The sequence below is a fragment of the Scyliorhinus torazame genome, chromosome 7, assembly GCF_047496885.1.
Source record: "Scyliorhinus torazame isolate Kashiwa2021f chromosome 7, sScyTor2.1, whole genome shotgun sequence".
NCBI classification, from domain to species: Eukaryota; Metazoa; Chordata; class Chondrichthyes; order Carcharhiniformes; family Scyliorhinidae; genus Scyliorhinus; species Scyliorhinus torazame.
In genome coordinates, this window is record NC_092713.1 from 102,628,998 (window position 1) to 102,656,575 (window position 27,578).

The 27,578-nt window shown below is 47.5% G+C and overlaps 1 protein-coding gene across 19 annotated transcripts in view; it reads right to left on the bottom strand.

The window, feature by feature from the left end:
- The window catches only part of pde4dip (phosphodiesterase 4D interacting protein), an 888,328-nt gene that overhangs the window by 86,707 nt on the left and 774,043 nt on the right, over positions 1 to 27,578 (bottom strand). For 17 of the 19 annotated variants that reach the window (XM_072511203.1, XM_072511204.1, XM_072511190.1 and 14 more), the window contains one exon: positions 26,648 to 26,785. The exons of the other annotated variants lie outside the window; for them this stretch is intronic. In XM_072511203.1, the coding sequence (XP_072367304.1) occupies positions 26,648 to 26,785 (138 nt within the window). The remainder of the gene's footprint in view (positions 1 to 26,647; positions 26,786 to 27,578) is intronic. 19 annotated transcript variants of the gene reach the window in all.

Sequence of the window (27,578 nt, forward strand, 5' to 3'; positions counted from 1 at the left end):
CCTCTTTTCCTTCAGTAGGCGGTACTTCCTGGGAAGTTATTCCAGAGTTATCTGTCTAGGTATTGGGAAGTCCTCAGAAACAGAATCTGCACTTGCCTCTGTGTTTAGGCTCTGTTCTGAAGTAACACTGCCTAAGTTTTCCACAGGAAATACTTCTTCAGAAGTTTCAGCGATTTCACTTTATGAAGCTAGTAGCTGGTCAGTATGACCTCACCAAACTCTTTCATCATCCATCAGTACAGTGTATGATATTGTCTTTGCTAGGATCACAGCAGGTGTCATTTCTCGCTGCTGGTGTAGCTTCTGGCTAGCAATCGTTCTCCTTGATTGAATACTTACTTTTAAAATTTTGTTCTCTCATAGCAATCTGTGCTTGCTGTCTTCTGACAATCTCTGAAGTGTCAGGTGGTATTAACAAATCAAACTATGTTTGCAGTTTCCTTTTGAACACTGGCATTACTGGTGAACTCTGTGCTGTAGTTTCAGTAAGAGATCAAGAATTTGTTCACTCTCCTGGCCAAGGTCCTTCTATGCCTTGATGGAACATTTCAATGACTTGTTGCAGAATGGTATGGAGCTGACATGATGTGGCGTACAACATTTCCCTTCAGGTTGTCCTCGAATCCTTCAAAGTGAACTGAGCACATGATCTGCTCTGGTGTTCCAAATCTTGCAAGCTTCTCAATGGTTTGTTTGGTCATTATAGATTTCATGATAACGACTTCTGCCCATTTAGAATATGCATCCACAATCACTAGGAACATGTGACCCTCCATTGGACCAGCGTAGTCTATATGCATCCCCAGCCATGGCTCCATTCCCAAGGATGTAATGGTTGCAGTGGTGGAGTGTTTCTTCGTTTTTCACAGGATCCATTGCCCCACTTTCTCATCAATTTGAACATCTAATCCTGGCCACCAAAAAGTTCCTTCATCCTCACCACACCTGGATGCCCCTCGTGCAGTTGGTCAAAGACTTTACTACGTAAGCACTGAGGAATAATCACTCGGATTCCCCATAATAAAACTCAGTTCTGGACTGTCAACTCATGCCTTTGTGGGCTTGAGGTCTGGATTTTTCCGATGAACATCTGACAGCGTTCCTTTTTGTACCATGCCCATTATCTTCCCCATCACTGGATCGGTCCTTGTAAAGCTCTGTACTTGAGATTAAGTCACAGACACATTATCCACGAGTGAGAAATACAGGACATTAACAAAATGTTCTTCAGATTCATGCTTGACTTGCAACAGCATTCTTGACAAAGCATCAGCGTTTGCATGTTGCTCTAACATACAATATTGGATGTCGTATGTGTGTGCCGACAATATCAAAGACCATCTTTGTAACCGACTAGCTGCGAAAGAAGGAATACATGTTTCTGGCCCAAAGATAATTAAGGGTCGATAATCCGTCAAAAGAGTAAAATGACATCCATAAAGGTGGTGGTGGAACTTTCTTACCCTGAACATGATGCTCTAAGCCTCTTTTTCTAGCTGAGCATAATTTGTTTCAGCATTAGTAAAAGTTCATAATTCAAATGCTAGTGGTTGCTCCTCTTCTTAAAGCATTGTGTATGAGACAACTGCACCAACCCCATAGGGTGATGCATCATAAGCAAGTTGTAACTACAGCTTGGGATTGGAGTGAGCCAACAGCTCTGACTTCTGCAACAAATCTTTTACCTCACTGTATGCACTTGGGCATTCTTCTGACCAGTGCCATACCTATTTGACACATTGCAATGTGTGTAAAGGCTTTAATCATGTTGCTAAATAGCACAAATTTACCATTATAAATGATCGATTTTAAAAATGACCTAAGCTGTGTCACATTTTGAGAATGTGGTGCTTCTAAGATGGCTGGCTCGTTATGTCAGCCTTCTTTATCGATAATGTGGCCCAGGTAATTTATGGATGTCTTGAGAAAGCCACACTTTTCCTTTTTAACTCCAAGATTATGGTTTTGCAGGCGCTTAATGTAACTTCCAAGTTCACTTGAAGTGGTGATGAGAATGTCATCTAAATAATGCATTTAGCCCACTCAGAATTTGATCCATGGATCTCTGAAAAAGATCAGGAGCCAATGTTATTCCAAAAGGAAGTCTTCTATAACGAAACAGACCTTTGTGTGTCATGATAGTGAGTAGCGGACTTCCGGTTGCGGCTATGCGGAGCTAAGCCGCACGATTCGGCAGCTCCCGCGAAGACGGACTTTCGGGCTCGATAGAAGAGCCCCAACTGAACTTTTTACATAGCCAACCCATGGGGAAGAGAGGAGAGAGGTCCCCCACTAACCTGTATGGACCGGATCCGCAGCGAAACGGCCAAAAAAGCGGCACTGGAGCAGCGGGAGAAGAAGGGGAAAACAAACAAAATGGCGGCGGCCGGGGACAAAGAGGAAATGCAAGAATTCACCAAGCACTGCTTCGAGGAGCTGCGCAAAGAGATGGTGGCGCCTATGTTGGCAATAATTGAAGGACTTGGGGCAACCCAGAAAGCCCAGGAGGTGAAGATCCAGGAGATCCAGGAAAAAGTGAGTGAGAATGAGGATGAGCTCTTGGGCCTGGCGGTGAAAGTGGAGCGGCACGAGGCACTACACAAGACGTGGGAGGGAAGACTCGAAGACCTGGAGAACAGGTCGAGGAGAAATAATCTGAGGATCCTGGGTCTCCCAGAAGGAGTGGAGGGGGCCGACGCCGCGGCATATGCGGGCACAATGATCGGGGCGCTGATGGGCGTGGAGGCCCCCCCGGGGTTGCTGGAGCTGGAAGGGGCGCACCGGGTGCTGCCGAGGAAGCCCAAGGCAAACGAGCCGCCAAGGGCGATGGTGGTGAGATTTCACCGATTTACGGACAGGGAGAGGGTCCTGAAATGGGCCAAGAAGGAACGGAGCAGCAAGTGGGACAATGCGGAGATCAGAATATACCCGGACTGGAGCGCAGAGGTCGCTAAGCGGAGAACGGGTTTCAACCGGGCCAAAGCGGTGCTGCATCGGAAAGGAGTGAAATTTCGAATGTTGCAGCCAGCGCGACTGTGGGTCACATATAACGGCCAACACCACGACTTTGAAACGCCCGAAGAGGCGTGGACCTTTATACTAACTGAAAAGTTGGACTCTTAATTGAGGGTTTGTGAGGGTGGGGGGTATTTGAGGGTTGAAGTATGATGGCGGTTGTATATAGGGGGGCAAGCACGCGCAGGGAATGTTTTATGGGCTGGGGACGAGAGACAAGGCCGCAACTGAAGCTGCGTCGGGGGGGGGGGGCCGGGCAGGCTCTGGAAAGCGCGGGGTTTTTCTCCCGCGCGCGGGAAGAAAGCTGGGATGGGGAGATTCCCACACGGGGGGGGGGGTCAAAGCGATGGCGGGGGATGGCGGGGTCAGCAGGCGTCAGCTGATTTACAGGAGTGATATGGGGGGAGCAAAAAAGCTAGACAGGGATCTAGTGGGGGGGGGGGGGGGGAAGGGGGAGCGGGAGGGAGGGGGGGGGAAACAGGGTTACTGCTGCACTAGCCGAAAGGGAATGGGACACAGAAGAGGTGGTCGGTATGGAGGTCCCCCCGGTTGGGGGCCTGGAGGGTGAGGGAGACGCGGACACGGGACTGGCCCAGAAAAGGAGATGGCTAGTCGGCGGGGGGCGGGGGGGATGGACCGGTGAAGAGGGCTCGAGTGTTCGCGCACTTGAAGGGACTGAAGGTAGACGTGGCTATGCTCCAAGAGACACACCTGAAGGTGGCGGAGCAGGTTAGGTTAAGAAGGGGATGGGTAGGACAGGTATTTCACTCGGGACTGGACGCGAAAAATAGAGGGGTGGCAATTCTGGTGGGAAAACATGTGTCATTTGAGGCCAAGACTATCGTAGCGGACAATGGAGGGAGATACGTGATGGTGAGTTGTAGGTTGCAAGCGACGTGGGTGGTGTTGGTAAATGTATATGCCCCAAACTGGGATGATGCTGGATTCATGAAGCGCATGTTGGGGCGCATCCCAGACCTGGAGGTAGGAGGACTGATAATGGGAGGGGACTTTAATACAGTGCTGGATCCAGCACTAGGCCGCTCCAGATCAAGGACGGGAAAGAGGCCGGCGGCGGCCAGGGTGCTCAGGGGGTTTATGGACCAGATGGGGGGAGTGGACCCATGGAGGGAATTTTCTTTCTTCTCCCACATGCACAAGGCATACTCCCTGATAGACTTCTTTGTTCTGGGCAGGGCGCTCATCCCGAGGGTGGAGGGGACGGAGTATTCGGCCATAGCCGTTTCAGACCATGCCCCGAACTGGGTGGAAGTGGGGCTGGGAGAGGAGAGGGACCAACGCCCGCTGTGGCGGTTGGATGTGGGGCTGCTGGCAGATGAGGTGGTGTGTGGGAAGGTAAGGGGGTGTATTGAAAGGTACCTGGAGGCCAACGACAAGGGGGAGGTGCGAGTGGGGGTGGTATGGGAGGCGTTGAAGGCGGTGATCAGGGGAGAGCTAATCTCCATCAGGTCTCATAGGGAGAAGACAGAGGGCATGGAAAGGGAGAGGTTAGTGGGGGAGATTTTGCGACTGGACAGGAGATACGCAGAGGCCCCGTAGGAAAGATTACTTGGGGAAAGGCGACGGCTCCAAACGGAGTTTGACCTGTTGACCACGGGGAAGGCGGAGGCACAGTGGAGGAAGGCGCAGGGGACGACCTACGAGTACGGGGAAAAGGCCAGTCGTATGCTGGCACACCAGCTCCGTAAGAGGGCGGCAGCGGGGGAAATAGGGGGAGTCAAAGATGGTGGGGGAGCCATGGCCCAGAGTGCAATGGAAATAAACAAGGTATTCAAGGCCTTCTATGAAGAGCTGTACAGATCCCAGCTCCCAGGGGGGAAAGAGGGGATGGGAAGATTCATTGAACATAGAAAATACAGCACAGAACAGGCCCTTCGGCACACGATGTCGTGCCGAACCTTTGTCCTAGATTAATCATAGATTATCATTGAATTTACAGTGCAGAAGGAGGCCATTCGGCCCCCTGAGTCTGCACCGGCTCTTGGAAAGAGCACCCTACTCAAACTCAACACCTTCACCCAACACCAAGGGCAATTTTGGACACTAAGGGCAATTTATCATGGCCAATCCACCTACCCTGCACATCTTTGGATTGTGGGAGGAAACCGGAGCACCCGGAGGAAACCCACGCAGACACGGGGAGGACGTGCAGACTCCGCACAGACAGTGACCCAAGCTGGAATCGAACCTGGGACCCTGGAGCTGTGAAGCAATTGTGCTATCCACAATGCTACCGTGCTGCTCTTAAGAACAAATAAATCTACACTATATCATTTTACCGTAATCCATGTACCTATCCAATAGCTGCTTGAAGGTCCCTAATGTTTCCGACTCAACTACTTCCACAGGCAGTGCATTCCATGCCCCCACTACTCTCTGGGTAAAGAACCTACCTCTGATATCCCTCCTATATCTTCCACCTTTCACCTTGAATTTATGTCCCTTTGTAATGGTTTGTTCCACCCGGGGAAAAAGTATCTGACTGTCTACTCTATCTATTCCCCTGATCATCTTATAAACCTCTATCAAGTCGCCCCTCATCCTTCCCCGTTCTAATGAGAAAAGGCCTAGCACCCTCAACCTTTCCTCGTAAGACCTACTCTCCATGCCAGGTAACATCCTGGTAAATCTTCTTTGCACCTTTTCCAAAGCTTCCACATCCTTCCTAAAATGAGGTGACCAGAACTGTACACAGTACTCCAAATGTGGCCTTACCAAAGTTTTGTACAGCTGCATCATCACCTCACGGCTCTTAAATTCAATCCCTCTGTTAATGAACGCGAGCACACCATAGGCCTTCTTCACAGCTCTATCCACTTGAGTGGCAACTTTCAAAGATGTATGAACATAGACCCCAAGATCTCGCTGCTCCTCCACATTGCCAAGAACTCTACCGTTAACCCTGTATTCCGCATTCATATTTGTCCTTCCGAAATGGACAACCTCACACTTTTCAGGGTTAAACTCCATCTGCCACTTCTCAGCCCAGCTCTGCATCCTATCTATGTCTCTTTGCAGCCGACAACAGCCCTCCTTACTATCCACAACTCCACCAATCTTCGTATCGTCTGCAAATTTACTGACCCACCCTTCAACTCCCTCATCCAAGTCATTAATGAAAATCACAAACAGCAGAGGACCCAGAACTGATCCCTGTGGTACGCCACTGGTAACTGGGATCCAGGCAGAATATTTGCCATCCCCCACCACTCTCTGACTTCTATCGGTTAGCCAGTTCGTTATCCAACTGGCCAAATTTCCCACTATCCCATGCCTCCTTACTTTCTGCAGAAGCCTACCATGGGGAACCTCATCAAATGCCTTACTAAAATCCATGTACACTACATCCACTGCTTTACCTTCATCCACATGCTTGGTCACCTCCTCAAAGAATTCAATAAGATTTGTAAGGCAAGACCTACCCCTCACAAATCCGTGCTGACTATCCCTAATCAAGCAGTGTCTTTCCAGATGCTCAGAAATCCTATCCTTCAGTACCCTTCCCATTACTTTGCCTACCACCGAAGAAAGACTAACTGGCCTGTAATTCCCATGGTTATCCCTAGTCCCTTTTTTGAACAGGGGCACGACATTCGCCACTCTCCAATCCCCTGGTACCACCCCTATTGACAGTGAGGACGAAAAGATCATTGCCAACGGCTCTGCAATTTCATCTCTTGCTTCCCATAGAATCCTTGGATATATCCCGTCAGGCCCGGGGGACTTGTCTATCCTCAGGTTTTTCAAAATGCCCAACACATCTTCCTTCCTAACAAGTATTTCCTCGAGCTTACCAGTCTGTTTCACACTGTCCTCTCCAACAATATCGCCCCTCTCATTTGTAAATACAGAAGAAAAGTACTCGTTCAAGACCTCTCCTATCTCTTCAGACTCAATACACAATCTCCCGCTACTGTCCTTGATCGGACCTACCCTCGCTCTAGTCATTCTCATATTTCTCACATATGTGTAAAAGGCCTTGGGGTTTTCCTTGATCCTACCCGCCAAAGATTGTTCATGCCCTCTCTTAGCTCTCCTAATCCCTTTCTTCAGTTCCCTCCTGGCTATCTTGTATCCCTCCAATGCCCTGTCTGAACCTTGTTTCCTCAGCCTTACATAAGTCTCCTTTTTCCTCTTAACAAGACATTCAACCTCTCTTGTCAACCATGGTTCCTTCACTCGACCATCTCTTCCCTGCCTGACAGGGACATACATATCAAGGACACGTAGTACCTGTTCCTTGAACAAGTTCCACATTTCACTTGTGTCCTTCCCTGACAGCCTATGTTCCCAACTTATGCACTTCAATTCCTGTCTGACAACATCGTATTTACCCTTCCCCCAATTGTAAACCTTGCCCTGTTGCACGCACCTATCCCTCTCCATTACTAAAGTGAAAGTCACAGAATTGTGGTCATTATCTCCAAAATGCTCCCCCACTAACAGATCTATCACTTGCTCTGGTTCATTACCAAGTACTAAATCCAATATTGCCCCTCCTCTGGTCGGACAATCTACATACTGTGTTAGAAAAGCTTCCTGGACACACTGCACAAACACCACCCCAACCAAACTATTTGATCTAAAGAGTTTCCACTCAATATTTGGGAAGTTAAAGTCACCCATGACTACTACCCTGTGACTTCTGCACCTTTCCAAAATCTGTTTCCCAATCTGTTCCTCCACATCTCTGCTACTATTGGGGGGCCTATAGAAAACTCCTAACAAGGTGACTGCTCCTTTCCTATTTCTGACTTCAACCCATACTACCCCATTAGGGTGATACTCCTCGAACTGCCTTTCCGCAGCTGTTATACTATCTCTAATTAACAATGCCACCCCCCCACCTCTTTTACCACCCTCCCTAATCTTATTGAAACATCTATAACCAGGGACCAACTGCGGTTCCCGAGGGTGGAGGAGCAAGAGGTGGCTGGTTTGTGGGCACCAATCGGGTTGGAAGAGCTGAGTAAGGGTTTGGGGAGCATGCAGGCGGGGAAGGCCCCGGGGCCGGACGGGTTCCCGGTGGAGTTCTATAGAAAGTATGCGGACCTGTTGGCCCCGCTACTAGTGAGGAACTTTAACGAGGCAAGAGAGGAGGGGACCCTGCCCCTGACAATGAAGGAGGCAACAATTTCCTTGATTCTGAAGCGAGACAAGGACCCACTGCAATGTGGATCGTACAGGCCGATTTCGCTCCTTAATGTGGACGCTAAGCTATTGGCAATAGTGCTGGCCACGAGGATTGAGGACTGTGTCCCGGGGGTGATACATGAGGACCAGACGGGATTTGTAAATGGCAGGCAATTAAATACGAATGTGCGGCGGCTCTTAAACGTGATAATGATGCCATCGGAGGAGGGAGGGTTGGAGAGAGTGGCAGCCATGGATGCGGAAAAGGCCTTTGACCGAGTAGAGTGGGAGTACCTCTGGGAGGTGTTGCGTAGCTTTGGGTTCGGGGGAGGGTTAAGCTCCTTTACAGATCCCCGGTGGCAAGTGTGGTGACGAACCTGCGGAGGTCGGAGTACTTTCGGCTGTACCGAGGAACGAGGCAGGGGTGCCCTCTGTCCCCCCTGTTGTTTGCATTGGCGATCGAACCCTTGGCCATATCACTGAGGGAGTCTAATAAATGGAGGGGGGTGGTCCGCGGGGGAGAAGAGCATCGGGTGTCGCTATACACGGACGACCTGCTGCTGTACGTGGCGGACTCAATGGAGGGGATGGTGGAGGTCATGCAGACTTTGAGGGAGTTTGGGGAGTTCTCGGGCTATAAGCTCAATGTAGGGAAGAGCGAGCTTTTTGTACTACAGGCAGGGGACCAAGAAAGAGGGATAGGGGACCTACTGCTGAGGAGGGCGGAGGGGAGTTTTCAGTATCTAGGGATCCAGATAGCCAGGAGCTGGGGAGCCCTACACAAAATGAATCTGACGAGGTTGGTGGATCAAATGGAGGTGGACTTCAAAAGATGGGACATGTTGCCGCTCTCGTTGGCGGGTAGAGTGCAGTCGGTCAAAATGGTGGTCCTTCCGAGGTTTTTGTTTGTATTCCAGTGCCTCCCCATTGTGATTACCAAGGGCTTTTTCAAGAGAGTAGGTAGGAGTATTATGGGGTTTGTGTGGGCGAACAAGACCCCGAGGGTAAGGAGAGGGTTCCTGGAACGCAGTAGGGACCGAGGAGGGCTGGCGCTGCCAAACCTAGGGAGCTACTACTGGGCAGCAAATGTGGCGATGATCCGTAAGTGGGTTATGGAGGGAGAGGGGGCGGCATGGAAGAGGATGGAGATGGCGTCCTGCAAAGGAACGAGCTTGGGGGCGCTGGTGATGGCACCGCTGCCGCTCTCGCCATCAAAGTACACCACGAGCCCGGTGGTGGCGGCAACGTTAAGGATCTGGGGCCAGTGGAGACGGCATAGGGGTGCAGTGGGAGCCTCGGTGTGGTCCCCGATCAGGGATAACCACCGGTTTGTCCCGGGGAAGATGGATGGGCGGGGATTAGAAGAATGGGGGACCTGTTCATCGACGGGACATTTGCGAGCCTAGGGGCACTGGAGGAGAAGTTTGAGCTACCCCCAGGAAATGCATTCAGATATATGCAGGTGAGGGCTTTTGTGAGGCGACAGGTCAGGGAATTCCCGCTGCCCCCGACACAAGAAATTCAAGACAGGGTGATCTCGGGTGTATGGGTCGGGGAGGGCAAGGTTTCGGCAATACACCAAGAGATGAAAGAAGAGGGGGAAGCGCTAGCAGAAGAGTTGAAGGGTAAATGGGAGGAGGAGCTGGGGGAGGAGATCGAGGAAGGTTTGTGGGCTGACCCCCTGGGTAGGGTTAATTCCTCCTCATGTGCCAGGCTCAGCCTGATACAATTTAAGGTGGTTCACAGAGCGCACCTGACGGGGGCGAGGTTGAGTAGGTTCTTTGGGGTAGAGGACGGATGCGGAAGATGTTCAGGGAGCCCGGCGAACCATGTCCACATGTTCTGGACATGTCCGGCACTGGAGGGGTTCTGGAGAGGAGTGGCGGGAGCAATATCTCAGGTGGTGAAAGTCCGGGTCAAGCCAAGCTGGGGGCTAGCAATATTTGGAGTAGTGGACGAGCCTGGAGTTCAGGAGGCGGAAGAGGCCGGCATTCTGGCCTTTGCGTCGCTGGTAGCCCGGCAAAGGATCTTGCTAATGTGGAAGGAGGCAAAGCCCCCTAGCGTGGAGGCCTGGAAAAACGACATGGCTGGGTTCATAAAGTTGGAGAAGATTAAGTTTGCCTTAAGGGGGTCTGCGCAGGGGTTCTACAGGTGGTGACAACCGTTCCTAGACTACCTCGCGGAGCGTTAGAGGAAGGTCGGTCAGCAGCAGCAGCAACCCGGGGGGAGGGGAAGGGGGGAACGAGAGATTGTTTGAGGGGACGGATGAGCAGGGGATAACATGGAGGGTGGGGGAAACTGGCACGAACGGGCGAGAGCCAGTGTATAAAGCTATGTAAATATATCATTTCACTCTGTATATATCTTACTCAGGGCGATTTTGTGTTATTTTGTTACGGGGGGGGGGGGGGGGGGGGGGTTATTGTTTGTAAGGGGAAAAAATTGTTTTGTTTAAAAACTTTAATAAATATATATTTTTTAAAAAATGATAGTGAGTAGCGGCTGTGATTTTGCAGCCACATTCATTTGTAAATATGCCTGTGATAAATCAATTTTACTGAATTTTTGTAGTCCAACAAACAAGTCTTCAATCAGCAGCAGTGGATAGTGATCTGTGTACAATACCGGGTTAATAGTTGTTTTAAAACCGCCACATATTCTCACTAAGCCATCATGTTTCAATACAGGAACTATTGGTGTTGCCCAATCACTTGTAGCAACTGGTTCAACTACTTCTGTATGGACTAGTATATCTATTTCGTCTTCGAATTTTGGCCTGATGGCATATGGCACAGTTCTAGCTTTGAGACATTTTAGTATACTGTTTGGCTTGATCTTTAATTGCACCTCAACTCCAGACATGGGGCCTAATGAATCTTCAAACACCTTCTCAATTTTCTCCAGTAGTTGTTGTATATTGTTCTTGGAACTCCAAGAGTTGATTTACTGCACCCCAGTTAAGTTTAAGCTTTGCCAGGCATGCTCTACCAAATAAAGCAGGAATATTTCCAAGGACAACATGAAAAGGCAACTCAGCTGTCTGTCTATTTACTTCTACTTGCACCATAATTCATCCTTTTAATGGCACAACCTCTTTTATGTTTGTCCTTAGGAGCGTATTTGATGGTTTTAAAGGCAGATGCTTCAACTTTTGATAATAAAATGTCTCCGGTATTAATAATACAGCTGTGTCCATATCCACCTCCATCTTAATTTGATGTCCATCAAGTTTTGGAAATGCCCAGAATTGCCCCGCACCGACAAGGCGCCTAGTTTCAGCTCCTGCAGTTGCTCAGGAATATCGTCTTCTGAGTGGTCTTGAACATCATTATTAATTTAGAGACACAATTAGTCAGTTTAGATGTCATAGAATTTATGGTACAGAAGGAGGCCACCCGGTCCAGCGAGTCTGCACCGGCCCCTAGAAAGAGCACCCCACCCAGGCCTGCACCTCCAACCCATCTATGTAACCCAGAAACCACACCTATCCTTTTGGACACGAAGGGCAATTTAGCATGGCCAATTCACCTAACCTTCACATCTTTGGACTGTGGGAAGAAACTGGAGCACCCCGAGAAAACCCATGCAGGCATGGGGAGAATGTGCAGACTCCACACAGACAGTGACCCAAGCCGGGAATCGAACCTGGGACCCTGGAGCTGTGAAGCAACTGTGTTTTTTTAACACACAAAAGATGTATGCCTTTCGGTCCTCCGGTCTTTGATTTGCTCTGAGATGCAATTGGAATCTTTCCTCATATGCGCTCCAAGTCTCACGATCTTCATCAAATGCATCCATGGTGTCCATTTTTCCTACCATACCAGATCCTGGCTCCTAGGGTCTATACTTCAACCAACTTCCCACCTTCCAATTTTTCTGGGTGTATGGCACAAGTGATCCCCTTATCCACAATTTAGCTTTGATATTTTTCTTTTTGTTTTACTGTGGGTTAACCTTTTCCCAAGTAGTGGCCTGCACAGAGTTGGGAGACTTCTGAATTCCTGGTCCGACAGCCAGTTTGGCTTCATCACGTGCATGGTCTCTGCAACCCAGAAACTATCCTTTCAATAATAGTCACGTTTTCGAACTGTAGTTCTTTTCGCTGAGGGTGATGTATTTGTGGAACTCACTGCCCCATTGTGCAGTGGGAATGAAGGGCAGTTGAGGACCCTGGGTCTGAACTCGATGGAGTTAGAACGATTGGTGGTGGTGGTGGTGGTGGTGGTGGTGGTTGGGGGGAAGAGAATATCACATTAAAACTTACAGAATACTGAGAGGTTTAAATAGAATGGACGTGGAGAAGGTATTTCCGCTAGTGGGAGAGGCTAGAACCCGAGGGCACAGCCTTAGACTAAAGGATCTGTAACAGACTAAAGGGACGATCCTTTAAAACTGAGATGAGGAGGAATTTTTTCAGTCAGAGGCTGGTGAATCTGTGGAACTCATTGCCGCAGAAGGCTGTGAGACCAGGTCACTGAGCGTCTTTAAGACAGAGATCAATAGGTCTTGATTAATAAGGGAATTAGGGGTGATGGGGAGAAGGCAGGAGAATGAGTATGAGAAACATATCAGTCATGATCGAATGGTGGAGCAGACTTGATGGGCTGAATGATCTAATTCTCCTCCTATATCTTATGTTATGATTTCCTGAGCATGGTTGCACACCGTGGCACATTGAACTCGTGCTAACCTTTGCAGTCCCAATACATCTGTGTGGATATTTGCCACCCAGAAATTTGTGTGTATGTATTTGATGGTACTCTTAGCCACAGTGAAGCCTACTATTTTGGGAAAGCCATGTATATGTTTTGCTTGCTTCTCTTCTGTTCAGATCCCTTCTCGTGGCATAGAGAGCCACTGTCACCTCTTTGATGGTCAGCAAACTGGGAGTTGTTACAGATGCCATCTGTTCCAGCCTGAAAGGATCCCGAAGGGTAGAAATTGAGGGCCATAGTTGTCTTCGCTGCCACTGCAACACCATACACACCCTACTCTCAGGCTGCAGATCAGATTTCTAGTGGCAGCAGGCTTCTGTAAGCACCTCATGCTTGAATCAGAGATTACAAATTGCTCTTTGGTTTTGGAAGAGGTAAGGACATTGCTCCCAGAAGACCACAGGTGGATAAGACTTCCTGCTGAGAATTCTTCTCCCTTCATTTCCTTCTGCAAGTAACCTTATTTGCTACCTCTGCACAATCTCCCTCTCATGCCCCACTTCCAAGGGAGAATGCTATTATGACACCTGTTCTAATACTGATACAATGGGCTGAATAGCCTCCTTTTGGACTGCAAACTTCAATGGTTCTATTTTAATGAATCCCTTTTCACTTTCTCCATGTCATTATTTCAATGTAAGGCGCTCACAACTCGACACAGTAGGTGGGATTCTCCCGTTGCTTCTGTAGCAGGACCTGTTGAGAGTGGGAACGGAAAATTTGGCGTTCCGTCCAAAATTCCATTCACTTTCGGTGACAATGAAAAATCCCAGTTGTGAACAAGAATTTCGGCCAGTATTTTTATTGTGGTCTGACGAGTACACAGAGGAAATCTTCGCCCATGATGTAAAAATGCAACACCATGGGCAGAATTCTCCGTTCCAGCGGCTTAAGTGTTGGCACTAACGGAGAATCTGCGGGTTGTTCATGACAGGGAAATCGGCATGAACCCCTCACTGATTCTGGTACCGGTGAGGGGCTAGCACCAACGCCATGTGAATCACCCACCTACCATGGCCTGATAGGTTTCTGGTAGAATATTAGTTCGAGGACCAGCTGGCCCCACTGGCGGCTGGAGAATCGCCGGGTCCCGGGCCATGCATGCGCAGGACTGACGGCCTGCACCGGAAAACATGGCGCCGGCTGTGCTGGAACCCTAACCCGCCCACCCCGACCCCACAACCCACCCTGCACCATTCCCCCCAGCCCTAGCAGAAGCCCCCCCGGCAAGTGGCACGGATCCCGGACGATTTTGGCGGCGCTGGACGCAGTCTGCAGCCGACACGCTGGGTTGCTGACCGTTGGGACCACAGTATCGCAGGTGGGCCGGCCAATGACATGCCAATGGCCTTGTGACTGCGATGCAGTGATCTCTTCACCGGGCTGTTAAACCCCAGAGAAAATTAATGAGGTGTTTTGGTCCTTTTATGAGTAGTTTTGGAGGTCAGAGCCGCCAGAAGATGAGCAGAAGATGGTTGAGTTCTTGGAAGACTTAGAGTTTACTCAGGTGGGGGATGAGTTGCGGGAGATATTGGAGGTGCCGATCGAGTTGGAAAAGACTGCAGGACTCTGGGTAAGATGCAGGACAGGGACGCGCTGGGGCCTGATAGGTTTCCAGTAGAATTTTAGTTCGCAGACCAGCTGGCCCCACTGGTGCTGGGATGTTTAGTGACTCATTGGCGTGGGGTTCCCTTCTGGAGACATTGAGGCAGGTGTCCATCCATCTCCCTCCTTCTGAAGAAGGACAAGGACCCCACCGAGTGTGGGTCGTACCGCCCAATCTCTGCAAAACCTTTGGCTAAATTCCTAGCACTGAGGTTGGAGCCCTGCCTCCGCAGATAGAGGCGGAAGACCAGATGGGGTTTGTGAGGGGCATAAAACTGTCATCCAATGTGAGGCAGCTATTTAATGCAGTTCTTACATTGGCGGTGGGACCAGAACCGCAGATTATTATGTCTCTGGATGCGGAAAAGGTGTTCGATAGGGTTGAAAAGAAATATATGTCCTTGGTTCTCGAGAAGTTTAGGATTGGTCCTGAGTTTGTATCGTGTGCCTGGCTGTTACATAACGTGCCGACGGTTCGTGTTCGAATGAACAAGCACGGTAGCACAGTGGTTAGCACTGCTGCTTCAAAGTGTCAGGAGCCTGGGTTTGATTCCCAGCTTGGGTCACTGTCTGTGCGGAGTCTGCACATTCTCCCAGTGTCTGCTTGGGTTTACTCCGGGTGCTCCAGTTTCCTACCACAAGTCCCGAAAGATGTGCTTGTTAGGTGAATTGGACATTCTGAATTCTCCCTCAGTGTCCCCGAACAGGTGCCGGAATGTGGCGACTAGGGGATTTTCACAGTAACTTCATTGCAGTGTTAATGTAAGCCTACTTGTGACAATAATAAAGATTATTATTATTAATTTGGGGTTTTTCAGGCTGCACAGGGGGGCATGAGGCAAGGATGCCTTTTGTCCCCACTGTTGTTTGTGTTGCCGACCGAACCACTGGCGATTGCTGAGAGGGCTTCGGAAAATTGGAGGGGAATTGTGAGAGGTTGAGTAGAGCACAGGGCGTCCTTATACGCAGATGACCATTTACTGTAAATTAGTAATCCAGGGCCACTTATGGGGCAGATAATGGGGATATTGCAGAAGTTCAGTTTCTTTTCAATATAAACTAAATATTGGAAACAATGTATATTTTATGGTTAGCCCCCCGAGGGGAGGTGCTGGGTTGGGGAGATTGCTATTCCGCCTGGCGGGGACCAGTTTTCGTTATTTGCGGGTTCAGGCGGGCTCAGGATTAGATGCAACTTCGCAAACTGAATTTTACAAGCTTGGCGAGCAGCGTTAGAGTGGATTTGCAGAGGTGGACAGCCTTCCACTGTCACTGGCGGGGCGAGTTCAATCTATTAAAATGAACATTTTCCCGCAATTTGTGTTTCTTATTTCAATGCCTCCCAGTTTTTCTGCCAAAGCTGTTTTATCGGGAGATGGAGCAGCTCATAACGGGCTTTATATGGTGTGACATTATATAAATGTACAGCATGTGAAGAGTTAATGTTATGTTAAGCATAGCCACTAGAGGGAGCTAAGGAACCGTATATAAATTGCATTGGCTCTTAAGCTAAGGGAAGGAGACTAGATTGGAGCTGACGAAGATAAGATTCATTGTGTATTGCAGAGTTAGTTAAGATATAATAGTTATAACTAGTAGATAGTGTTCATAAAATTAGTTTAGTTCTTCAAAAGAGCTTTGTGCATCTTTGTGATCACTACGCCTTCCATCCTGGAAACCCCTCTCAACGATCACCACATGGTACCAAGAGTGTATTCCAGAAAAGCAAGCGGTAAGAAAGAAGAAAAAAAATAAATCAGCGCATCGCTACACATCTGAAAATCTGCAAAGAACAAAGAAAATCCAAGACCAAAATGGATGCTGTGCAAAAACCAGAAAACTTCAAGATGTCCGGTAAACTAAGTTTAAATTGGAAAAACTTCAAGCAGCAGTTTGAAGTCTTTCTCTATGCCTCTGCACTTGAATTAGCTCCTGACCCCAGGAAAATAGTTCTCCTACTAAATCTGGTAGGTCTGCAGGCATTTGAACTCTTTAACTCATTTGATTTCTCAGAAAATGAAGCTAAAAAATAAGTATGAGAAAGTAATGGAAAAATTTGACTCTCATTGCAAAAAACAGGTCAATAAGGTGTATGAAAGATACATGTTTAAAAAAGGGGTGCAGCTAAAAGGGGACTCCTTTGACTCTTTTCTAACTGATTTGAGGCTCCGAGCACCATCCTTCAATTTTTCCTCAATTACTGAATCAATCCTGCATGTCCAAATTGTGCTTGGCATATTTGAAGAGCAAATGCGGGAAAGTTTACTAAGAAAACCAAACTTAACTTTAGAAGAAGCCATAAACCTCTGTAAAGCAAGTGAGCAAGCCACCAATGAATATGCTGAATACAGATCCTGTGAAAAAGGCACGAACTTCAGCAACGTGGTCGGCGGCATAATAACAATAATGATCTTTTATTGTCACAAGTATGAAGTTACTGTGAAAAGCCCCTAGTCGCCACATTCCGGTGCCTGTTCGGGTAAACTGGTATGGGAATTGAACCCGCGCTGCTGGCCTTGTTCTGCATCACAAACCAGCTGTCGAGCCCACTGAGCTAAACCAGCCCTTATAGAGACATTGCCTCTGTAGTGCAGTTTAAAATGAATCGCTCATTACACAGGGCGCATATGACTGGAGCACGGCTCAGTAAATGTTTTGGGGTGGAGGATAGGTGTGCGAGGTGCTCGAGAAGCCCAGCGAATCATACCCATATGTTTTGGTCATGCCCGGCACTACAGGGGTTTTGGATGGGGGTGACAAAGGTGCTTTCAAAAGTAGTAGGAGACCGGGTCGAACCAAGCTGGGGGTTGGCTATATTTGGGGTTGCACAAGAGCCGGGAGTGCAGGAGGCGAGAGAGGCCGATGTTTTGGCCTTTGCATCCCTAGTAGCCCGGCGCAGGATATTGCTAATGTGGAAAGAAGCCAAGCCCCCGGGGGTGGAGACCTGGATAAATGACATGGCGGGGTTTATAAAGCTAGAGCGGATTAAGTTCGTCCTAAGGGGGTCGGCTCAAGGGTTCACCAGGCGGTGGCAACCGTTCGTCGAATACCTCGCAGAAAGATAGACGGAATGGGAAAAAGAAGGCAGCAGCAGCAGCCCAGGATCGGGGGGGGGGGGGGAGGAGGAACCAGAAGGACTCTCAGGGTTGTTAATATATACTGTATAGTATGTATAGGTCGTTGCTACAGATAATTATATATTGGACTGTTAAATTATATTTTTGGAGAGTGTTACTTGTGATAAGGCAGTTGCCAATTAGGGTTAGTTTTCATTTTTGTTATTTATTATTTATTCATTATTTTTTTGTTTATAAAATAGGTCATTGTTATTTGTGTTGTTATAATATTGTGTAAAGGATGCACAATGTACTGTGTTGGTTGACCAAAAATTTTCAATAAAATATTTTTAAAAATAAAATAAAATGAATCGCTATGCAGCAGGTAGCCATTTTGCGCCGGCACGGGTAAGAAAAAAAACGCGAAACCGACATTCGCCATTCTGCGCATGTACAGGATCCGTTCGCACATGCGCACTTTGAAAAAGAACGCGAACCGGAAGTTAACCAATTTGCGCATGTGCACGAGAGGTTTACGCATGATGTCACCAAAGTGATGACATGTGCACGCTGTGGACACTCCCACTTAAAGCACCACTGTCCTGCATTTGGAAAAAAGTGCACAACATGTGACAAACTCAATCATTTGCGACACAATGCAGATTTAACACAACAACAAACCAGAATCAATTTAACAAAGGCATTTCAACAGCATAAAAAAGTCAACACTGTACAAAACAAGGAGGAAGAAGAAAAAAATTTCAAATCACAGATTGATTTCACTATGCCTACTTCACTGGACAATTTCATAATCGAAGCAATCACTAAAGCAAATGGAAACAATACTGCTGATAAACCAATCAGGCAACTATCTGATAGAAATAAAGATTGGATAAAAACATTGGTCGTAAATGGATCAGAGGCACAATTTAAATTGGACACTGGCGCACACGCTAATCTGATAACAGAATTGGATTTGGGCAAAGTAGCAACCCGTCCAAAATATAAAAAGACACATTGTAGATTAACAGACTACAATGGAAATGAAATAGCAACTAAAGGTTCATGCTACCTCATAGTTTAGAGTGGTGGCATTAAAATTCCACTTGATTTTGAAATTGTGGATGACACAAAATCCTCACTTATTGGAGTAGATGCATGTATCCAGCTAAACCTGATGGAGAATTCACACTGCCAACTCTTTCCCTGGTTCGAAAGATTTAGTACTTGCAGATACGTTATCCAGAGCCACAATGCACGAGGATAATAAAGTTGTTGATGTTGTACTCAGTATTGAAGCACAAGTCAACTTCATCACAGCAATGCTATCTGTCACAGATGGTAAACTACAAATAATCAAGGTAGAAACTCTACGAGATATGACACTTCAGCAAGTGATACAATATCTACATACTGACTGGCCTAAAGGAAAATTTGCAAACTTTCGCAACATCAGAGAAGACCTGACAACAATAGACGACTTTCTATTGAAAGGGGACAGTATTGTAATTCCATCATGTCTCAGATAAGGCATTCTCACACAAATCCACGAAGGACATCAAGGCATTGAGAAATTTAGAAGAAGAGCACGGCAATCGGTGTATTGGCTGGGAATCAACAAGGATATAGACAACTACATTCAACAGTGTAGAAGATGCCAAATTCACCAACTGGCTCAATGTAAGCAGACCTTGTCGGAAAGCAAACTAGTTACTCAACCATGGATAAAAGTCACCATGGACATATTTTACTTTCAAGGCTGTGACTATTTGATAATCATTGACTATTACTCAAATTTTGAAGGGGTCGAGGATAAATGTGAGCGGTGCTCGAAAGGGCCTGTTCACCATACGCACATGTTTTGCTCCTGTCCCAGGTTGGTGGGGTTTTGGGGGTTCTTTTACCACATTATATCGGCAATCCTGAATATTGACTTCAAGCCCTGTCCATTTGTTGCTGTATTTGGGGTGTCGGACCAAATGGAATTGAGGATGGCTTGATACTTTGGCATTTGCATTGCTGTTGGCCCGCCAACGGATATTGTTGAGCTGGAGACAGGCTACGCCACCCAAGGCCAAAGCACGGCTGGGCGATTTGATGGAATTCTTGTACCGCGAGAAGGGGGTCGATCAATGGGTTGTATCGTAGATGGGAGCCATTTATTTGCACCAAAAAGAGCTGGTCACTGTTAGTTGTTAATGGGAGGGGGGAGGGGAAGAGGGACGGAGGTTAGTGAGGGGATAGTTCTGGGGGGTATTTCGGTTTTGGGGGTTCCTATTACTGTTGCTGCTTGTACTTTTTCTGATATATGTGTTGGTACCCTTGTGTTTTGTAAACTTTTTGATATAAAAACATTAAAATTTCAATAAAAATATTGTTAAAAAAATACCAAGTGTTAGTCTCAAGCTTGTAAGATAAAGCACAGGCAGAAGCAGAGTAAAGTTCTCCTCTACCACAATAATGGGTGGAGAGGGATATCTTCCATTTGTAGACTTGTTATTAAAGAGGAAACCAAACACACCATACTTTAAACCATACAATATGATTCTGAACAACCTTTTTCATTTTAGGATGTGCAGATAACAATTAACAATCTGCCCCAGACATAATTATAAACTGTAATCCAGAGTGGAAGGGTTTTTCAATGGCGTCATCCAAAATTACATCATAAAAATACACCAACTGTGAAAAGAGGAAAATTCGAGAAAAGTGACACTGAGACAGATTTCATTATTGCCCAAGTGGTTGAAATAATCCTTACATTCCTAAGTTTCTGTGGGTTTCGTTTTATGTAATCATCAAGAAAATCAGCAGAGTTATGTGCATGCATTATGGTCTAACAATGACTATTATTTACCTTTATATGCAATCATTGGGTTAACCTGTACTTTCATGAACAGTATTGGCATCCACATGCAACACACTCATCTGTATTCCCAATGTTGTATTACTTCTGTACAGGACTGTGTTGACGTGTTATTTACAGTGATTTGTGTATGGTGATTTCATGATTTTCGGGCAGCACGGTAGCATTGTGGATAGCACAATTGCTTCACAGCTCCAGGGTCCCAGGTTCGATTCCGGCTTGGGTCACTGTCTGTGCGGAGTCTGCACATCCTCCCCGTGTGTGCGGGGGTTTCCTCCGGGTGCTCCGGTTTCTTCCCACAGCCCAAAGACGTGCAGGTTAGGTGGATTGGCCATGCTAAATTGCCCTTAGTGTCCAAAATTGCCCTTAGTGTTGGGTGGGGTTATGGGGATAGGGTGGAGATGTTGACCTTGGGTAGGGTGCTCTTTCCAAGAGCCGGTGCAGACTCGATGGGCCGAATGGCCTCCTTCTGCACTGTAAATTCTATCTATGAATAAGCACAACAGTAGTAACCTGGAGGCACAACAGTTGTGTTAATTTCTCTGCACAGGATCTGTCTTAACCAATGACAGTACAGAAAGCATCTCCATTTAATCTGCACATGGATTGTATTAACTCACACACACAGCAGCAGATAAATTAATTAGTATGTACAGCTTCTGCATTTTACTGTATAGTGACAATATTGGTTTGTATATAGAACAATTGCTTTAACCTGTATATACAGTCATTACATTAATTGCCTATACAGTCATTACATTAATTGCCTATAGTCATTACATTAATTGCCTATACACCGACCTGTACATACAGCAGGACACTAACCTGTGCCACATTTACTTGTATAGACAGCAATAGTATAGACGATACAATGAGTAGATTAACTTGTGTAAAAAGCTTCAACATTTCCTGTATAGTACCAGCCTTGACCTGTATCTCCAGTGATTGCTTTAGCCTGCCTATGCAATCATTTTTTTTTAGAGAATATTTTATTGAAGCATTTGTAATTTTCACAGTTTAAACACTTTAACATTTCTTAAACAACCGCGTGGGCCGACACACGCAAAAAACATAATAACATCCCCTACTACGCCTGCCCTATTTCCTAATTACACATATATTAGGTTCCCTGTCCTTGTCTTACACTACCATGCCTCCCATTTTCCTCCCCCCACCTTTTCCCCTCCCCCTCTTGCTGCTGACGTTCAATTTTCCTTGAACGAGTCGATGAACGACTGCCACCTCCGGGCAAACCCGAGTTGAACCTCTCAAGGCGAACTTAATCTTTTCCAGCCTGAGAAACCCTGCCATGTTGCTAACCCGCACTCCTGACTTTGGAGATTCCGAGTCCCTCCATCCCAGCAAAATCCGTCTCCGGGCCACCAGGGAGGAGAAGGCCAGAATATCGGACTCCCCCCGCCCCGGCCCCCGGATCTTCTGAACCCCAAATATTGTCATTCTGGACTCGGAGTCACCCTCCCTTCCAGGACCTCTGACATGACGTCCACAAATCCCTGCCAGAATCCCCTCAACTTCGGACCCGCCCAAAATATATTTATATGATTTGCCGGGCTTACCCCACAGCGTACGCACCTATCCTACACTTCCTCAAAAAACCTACTTCCAGGCCACAGTCCTATGGGCCCTATGAACCACCTTGAACTGGATCAAGCTAAGCCTGGCACACGACGAGGATGAATTGACTCTCCTCAAGGCCTTTTCCCATAGTCCGACTTCCAACTCCCCTCCCAACTCTTCCTCCCACTTCCTATTCACCTCCCCGATTGGGACCCCTTCCCACTCCATCAATTCCTTGTATATCTCTGAGACCCTCCCCTCCCCAACTCCTGTTTTTGACATCACCTTATCCTGTAGTCCCCGCTGGGGAAGGCGAGGAAAGCTTGGAACCTGCCTCCGGACAAAATCCCGTACCTGTACGTACTGAAACCCATTCCCACCCGGCAATTCAAACTCCTTCTCTAATGCCTCTAGGCTCAGGAAACCCTCCTGAATGAAGAGATCCCCGAATCTCTCAATCCCTGCCCGCTGCCATCTTCTAAAGCCCGCATCCAGCCCCCCCAGACCAAAACAGCGATTGTCACAGTTCGGTGACCACACTGACGCCCCCTCCAATCCCATGTGCTGTCTCCATTGCCCCCACACCCTCAGGGCTGCCACTGGGCTTGTGGAGTACCGAGCCGGCGAGAACGGCAGGGGCGCCGTTAATAAAGCTTCCAAACTTGTGCCCTTACAAGATGCCGCCTCCACTCGTTCCCAAACCGACCCCTCCCCCACTACCCACTTCCTGACCATCGATATGTTGGCCACCCAGTAATAATTGATGAAGCTCGGAAGGGCCAAGCCCCCCTCCCCACGGCCCCGTTCCAGGAGTGCCTTCTTCACCCTCGGGCTTTTACCAGCCCACACAAAACCCGAGATCACCGCATTCATTGTCCTACAAAAGGCCTTCGGGACAAAAATTGGGAGACATTGAAAAAAGAACAGCAGCCTCGGGAGTACTGTCATCTTCACCGTCTGTACCCTCCCCGCAGTGTCAGCGGGAGCGTGTCCCACCTGCGGAAATCCCTTTTCATCTGATCGACCGCTTTACCCAAATTTAACTTGTGGCGTTTCCCTCAATCCTTAGCCACCTGAATCCCCAGATACCTGAAACTCTTGCCCACCACTTTAAAAGTTTCCTTTCCTGCCCCCGTGCCTGAATCACAAACACCTCGCTCTTTCCCATATTTAGCTTGTAGCCTGAAAACCGCCCAAATTCTTCTAGTGTCTCCATGATTCCAGCCATCCCCCCCCCAACGGATCTGTGATATAAAGAAGTAAATCATCTGCGTAGAGCGAGACTATGCTCCACCCCACCTCTCACTATCCCCCGTCAAGACATTCGATGACCTAAGGGCCATTGCCAAGGGCTCTATGGCCAGGGCAAACAGTAGTGGGGAGAACCGGCATCCCTATCTTGTCCCCCTACAAAGACTAAAATATTCTGACCGGACCCGGTTGATTCCTACGTTCGCCACCAGAGCCTGATATAGCAACCGGACACAATCCACAAATCCCTGCCCAAACCCGAACCTGCCTAGAATATCCCATAGGTACTTCCACTCCACCCGGTCAAAGGCCTTTTCTGCATCCATGGCTACTACTACCTCTACCTCGCGCCCCTCCGGCTGGCATTTTTATAACATTTAAAAGCCGTCTAATGTTGGACATCAGGTACGTGCCCTTCACAAATCCCGTCTGGTCCTCCCCGATTACCTCCGGGACACAATTCTCTATATGTGTGGTCAAGATCTGTGCCAGCAATTTAGCGTCTACGTTCAAAAGGGAGATCGGCCTGTATGATCCGCAGCTCTCTGGGTCCTTCTCCCGCTTCAAGAAGAGAGAGATCGATGCCTGTGATAACGTTGGGGGGAGCACTCCCAACTCCTCATTAAAGGCCTTAACCAGGAGCGGCCCCATTAACCCAGAAAACTTTTAATAAAACTCCACTGGGTATCCATCAGGTCCCTGGGCCTTACCCGATTGCATCGCCCCCAATCCGTCTATCACCTCCCCGAGCCCAATTGGGCCCCCTATGCCTTCCACCAGCTCCTCATCTACCTTCGGGAACTCCAACCCCCCCAAAAATCGATTCATACCCTCCTCCCCGGCTGGGGTTTCCAATTTATAAAGTCGACAATAGAATTTGTGAAACACATCATTTACCGCCCCCGGGTCCACCACCACCTTCCCCCTCATATCCTTTACTTTCCAATTTCTCACGCTGCCTCCTGCTTCCTCAGCTGATGTGCTAGCATCCTACTAGCTTTCTCCCCATATTTGTATATCGCCCCTTAGCTGTCTCTGTGTTACCTGTGGACAGGAGCCCAAATTCCATTTGAAGTCTCTGGCGCTCCTTAAGGAATTCCTCATCCCGCGACTCCGTATATCTCCTGTCCACCTGTAAGATTTCACCTACCAGCCTGTTCAACTCCGCCCGTTCAGCCTTCTCCCTCTGGGCCCGAATCGAGATAAATTCCCCTCTGATAACCGCCTTCAATGCTTCCCAAACCACCCCTGCCGTGGTCTCACCCGTGTCATTGCTCTTTATGTACCCCCAAATGGCCTCCCTCACCCGCTCACAGATCTCATCCTCCGCTAACAGCCCCACATCTAACCTCCACTGTGGACGCTGGGTCTTTCCTGTGCTCACCCGTAGGTCTATCCAATGTGGGGAGTGATCCGACACCACGATTGCTGAGTATGCAGTGCCCCCCACCCCTGCTAACAGCGTTTTGTCAAGTACAAAAATGTCTATCCCGGAATACACCTTGTGCACGTGTGAGTAAAATGAATACTCCTTACTCCTTGGCCTCCCGAATCTCCACGGATCCATCCCCCCCATGCACTCCATAAACCCCCGCAACTCTTTTGCCATTGCTGATACTTTTCCTGACCTGGAACTCGACCGGTCTAGTCTCGGATCCAGAACCGTGTTAGAATCCCCCCCTATAATCAGCCGGTGCGAGTCGAGGTCCGGAATATTCCCCAGCACTCTCCTGACAAACACAACATCATCCCAGTTTTGGGGGTATGTATTCACCAACACCATAGCCAGTCCCTCCAGCTTCCCACTAACCATAATAAATCTACCCCCCGGGTCTGCCTCTATCTTTCCCCCCTCGATTGCCATCATTTTATTAACCAGAATTGCACCCCCCTTGTTTTAAAGTCCAATCCTGAATGAAAAACACCTGTCCGACCCATCCCTTTTTCAGTCTAACTTGGTCTCCCAGCTTCAAGTGCGTCTCTTGCAACATGGCCACGTCTGCCTTCAGCTGCCTCAAGTGTGCGAACACCCGGGCTCTTTTGACCGGCCCATTCAGTCCATGAACATTCCACGTGACCAGCCGAGCCGGGGGGGCACCCTACCCCCCTGCCCTGTTGATCAGCCATGACCCTTCCTAGACCAGCTCTTGGCTCATGCCCCACACCCTACCTGGCTCCCTCCCCGGCAGCTACCGTATCCACTCTCTGCCTATGCAATCATTACATTGCTGTACCTGCCTATGCAATCATTACATTACTGTACCGAGTACATTAACTTGTAAGTACAGTAACCAGAATATACAATGAGTACATTAACTTTTATTTGTAGCAATTATATTAATGTGGGTATACAGCACCTGTGTTAATTGCATAAGCAATGAATGAATTCCTGATGCAATAACAATGTATTGAACCTGCATACACAGTAATTGTACTGACCAGTATTTACAACGATGGTGTTAAATTGTGACTAGTGTCTGTACTAACTGCATGTGTAGCATATGCATTACACTTTATATTCAATAACTGCTACACTGAACATGGAGCAATTATATTAACCTATATGCACAGACAGTGAATTAATTTACTTGTATAGGCAGAGACCACTAACTTGCATGTACAGCAGCTGTAATAATCGACCCATCTCAGCTATATTAACCTGTATTTAGTATATTATTTGATCTATGAAAATACATCAGCTGTATTAATCTGTAGAGACTGTAATGACCTACACATACTGACCGTATTAACTTGTAATAAACTGATCCCACTGACTATATTAACGTGTAATAACGCATCCACACACTAACAATATTAATCTGCAATAAACTGCGCACAATGACTACATTAATCTGTAATAGGAGCTGGAATGACCTACCCATACTGATTATATTAATCTGTCTGTACAAAGACCCTCAACAGTCTACACACATTGACTATATTAACCTGCATACACAATGCAATTAATCTGCACTGCAACCATATTAACCTAACCTGTATAACTCACCAAGCTACAACATATACATAACTACTGCATTATAACAACTTTAAAAAGGGACCCCAAAAACAAGGCACTCTGTGTCTAAAACTTGCAAGGAAATATACCTCAGCAACTTCATTAGGCTTCAGGTGCTAACTTCTTACCCAATTTCAGGACATTTCCATTGATATATTTCAAACTGATACCGTCATACCTAACTCTGCCACTTTCCCTTCCTCCAACCTCTAACTTTCCAAGTTTACATGATGTTTACAATCTGCACAGATATTAAATTTCACAAAAAGCATAACTAATGTTTGAGTTACATGCTTGTTGACAACTCATTTAATTAAGGGGTTAACAAAAAGTTCCTCTAGCATCTTGGATTGCCTCACTGATTCAGGTATAGCTAGAGTGCACCTCTTACTTGTCAAGTTCCTCTCTGGTGCTTGCAGTCAGGATCTGCTGCTGCTGTCTTAAATTTTTCAGCTGCCCATGTAGCAGACTTCGCTCCTTCTCCATCTGTTTGCGAAGAAAGATAATTTCCCTCTCCAGGTTACGGGCACTGCACAAGGAGAAGGAGAAGAGGGAGTCTCGGTAGATAGGGCTGCTCTTTGATAGCATGGCCAGCCACAGAGGAGCCATCTCCCCGTCAGGAACACTTCGATGCAGTCAACGGGAAATACTGCGGGCAATTACTTTATCTTAAAAAAACACAGTAAATCAAGTTCCATGAAGACAGGATGATAATGATTCGATTGAACAGCAGCATTCACGTTCACATATACCAAGTAGCAGCAGTCACAGTAAGCCAGTCAGCTGTGACAGTTTTACACAGCGAAAAGCACGGGTCCATTATTCTCCAAATATTCATCATGCTGAAGACACTGTCCGAGTCCAAGTCAACAAGCAGAAGACCTTCTCCTCCAGACTTAGTCTCTCTCTCTCTCCATTCCCTAGTCTTGTCCAGGATAATTAATTACTCCTCCCCTACTGCCTCCCCGCCCAGCAGCTTAACACAAACGTCAAAGCACATCAACCGACTGCCCAGGAAGGTTAAAGGTCAACTGGTTTGCCCACTAGCAAATTCTGGAACATTCATCAAGCAGCAATGGTACTGATCTACAACTGCTTTTTTTAAAAACAAAAATGCAACTGAGTAATATAAATCAAGTAAAATTTAACAGCTGCTGGCTAGCAGCTGAACTCTATGACTATAAAGCACAGACGTACCACAGGGGGTAGACCCTCAGTAGACAAAATCCCCACTCCCCACAGGATAATCCACTCAAGTATAAAAAAATTGGAAATAATCCAATCCAAATTGGATTATTGTGGTTATTTCTCTAAAGGCAATC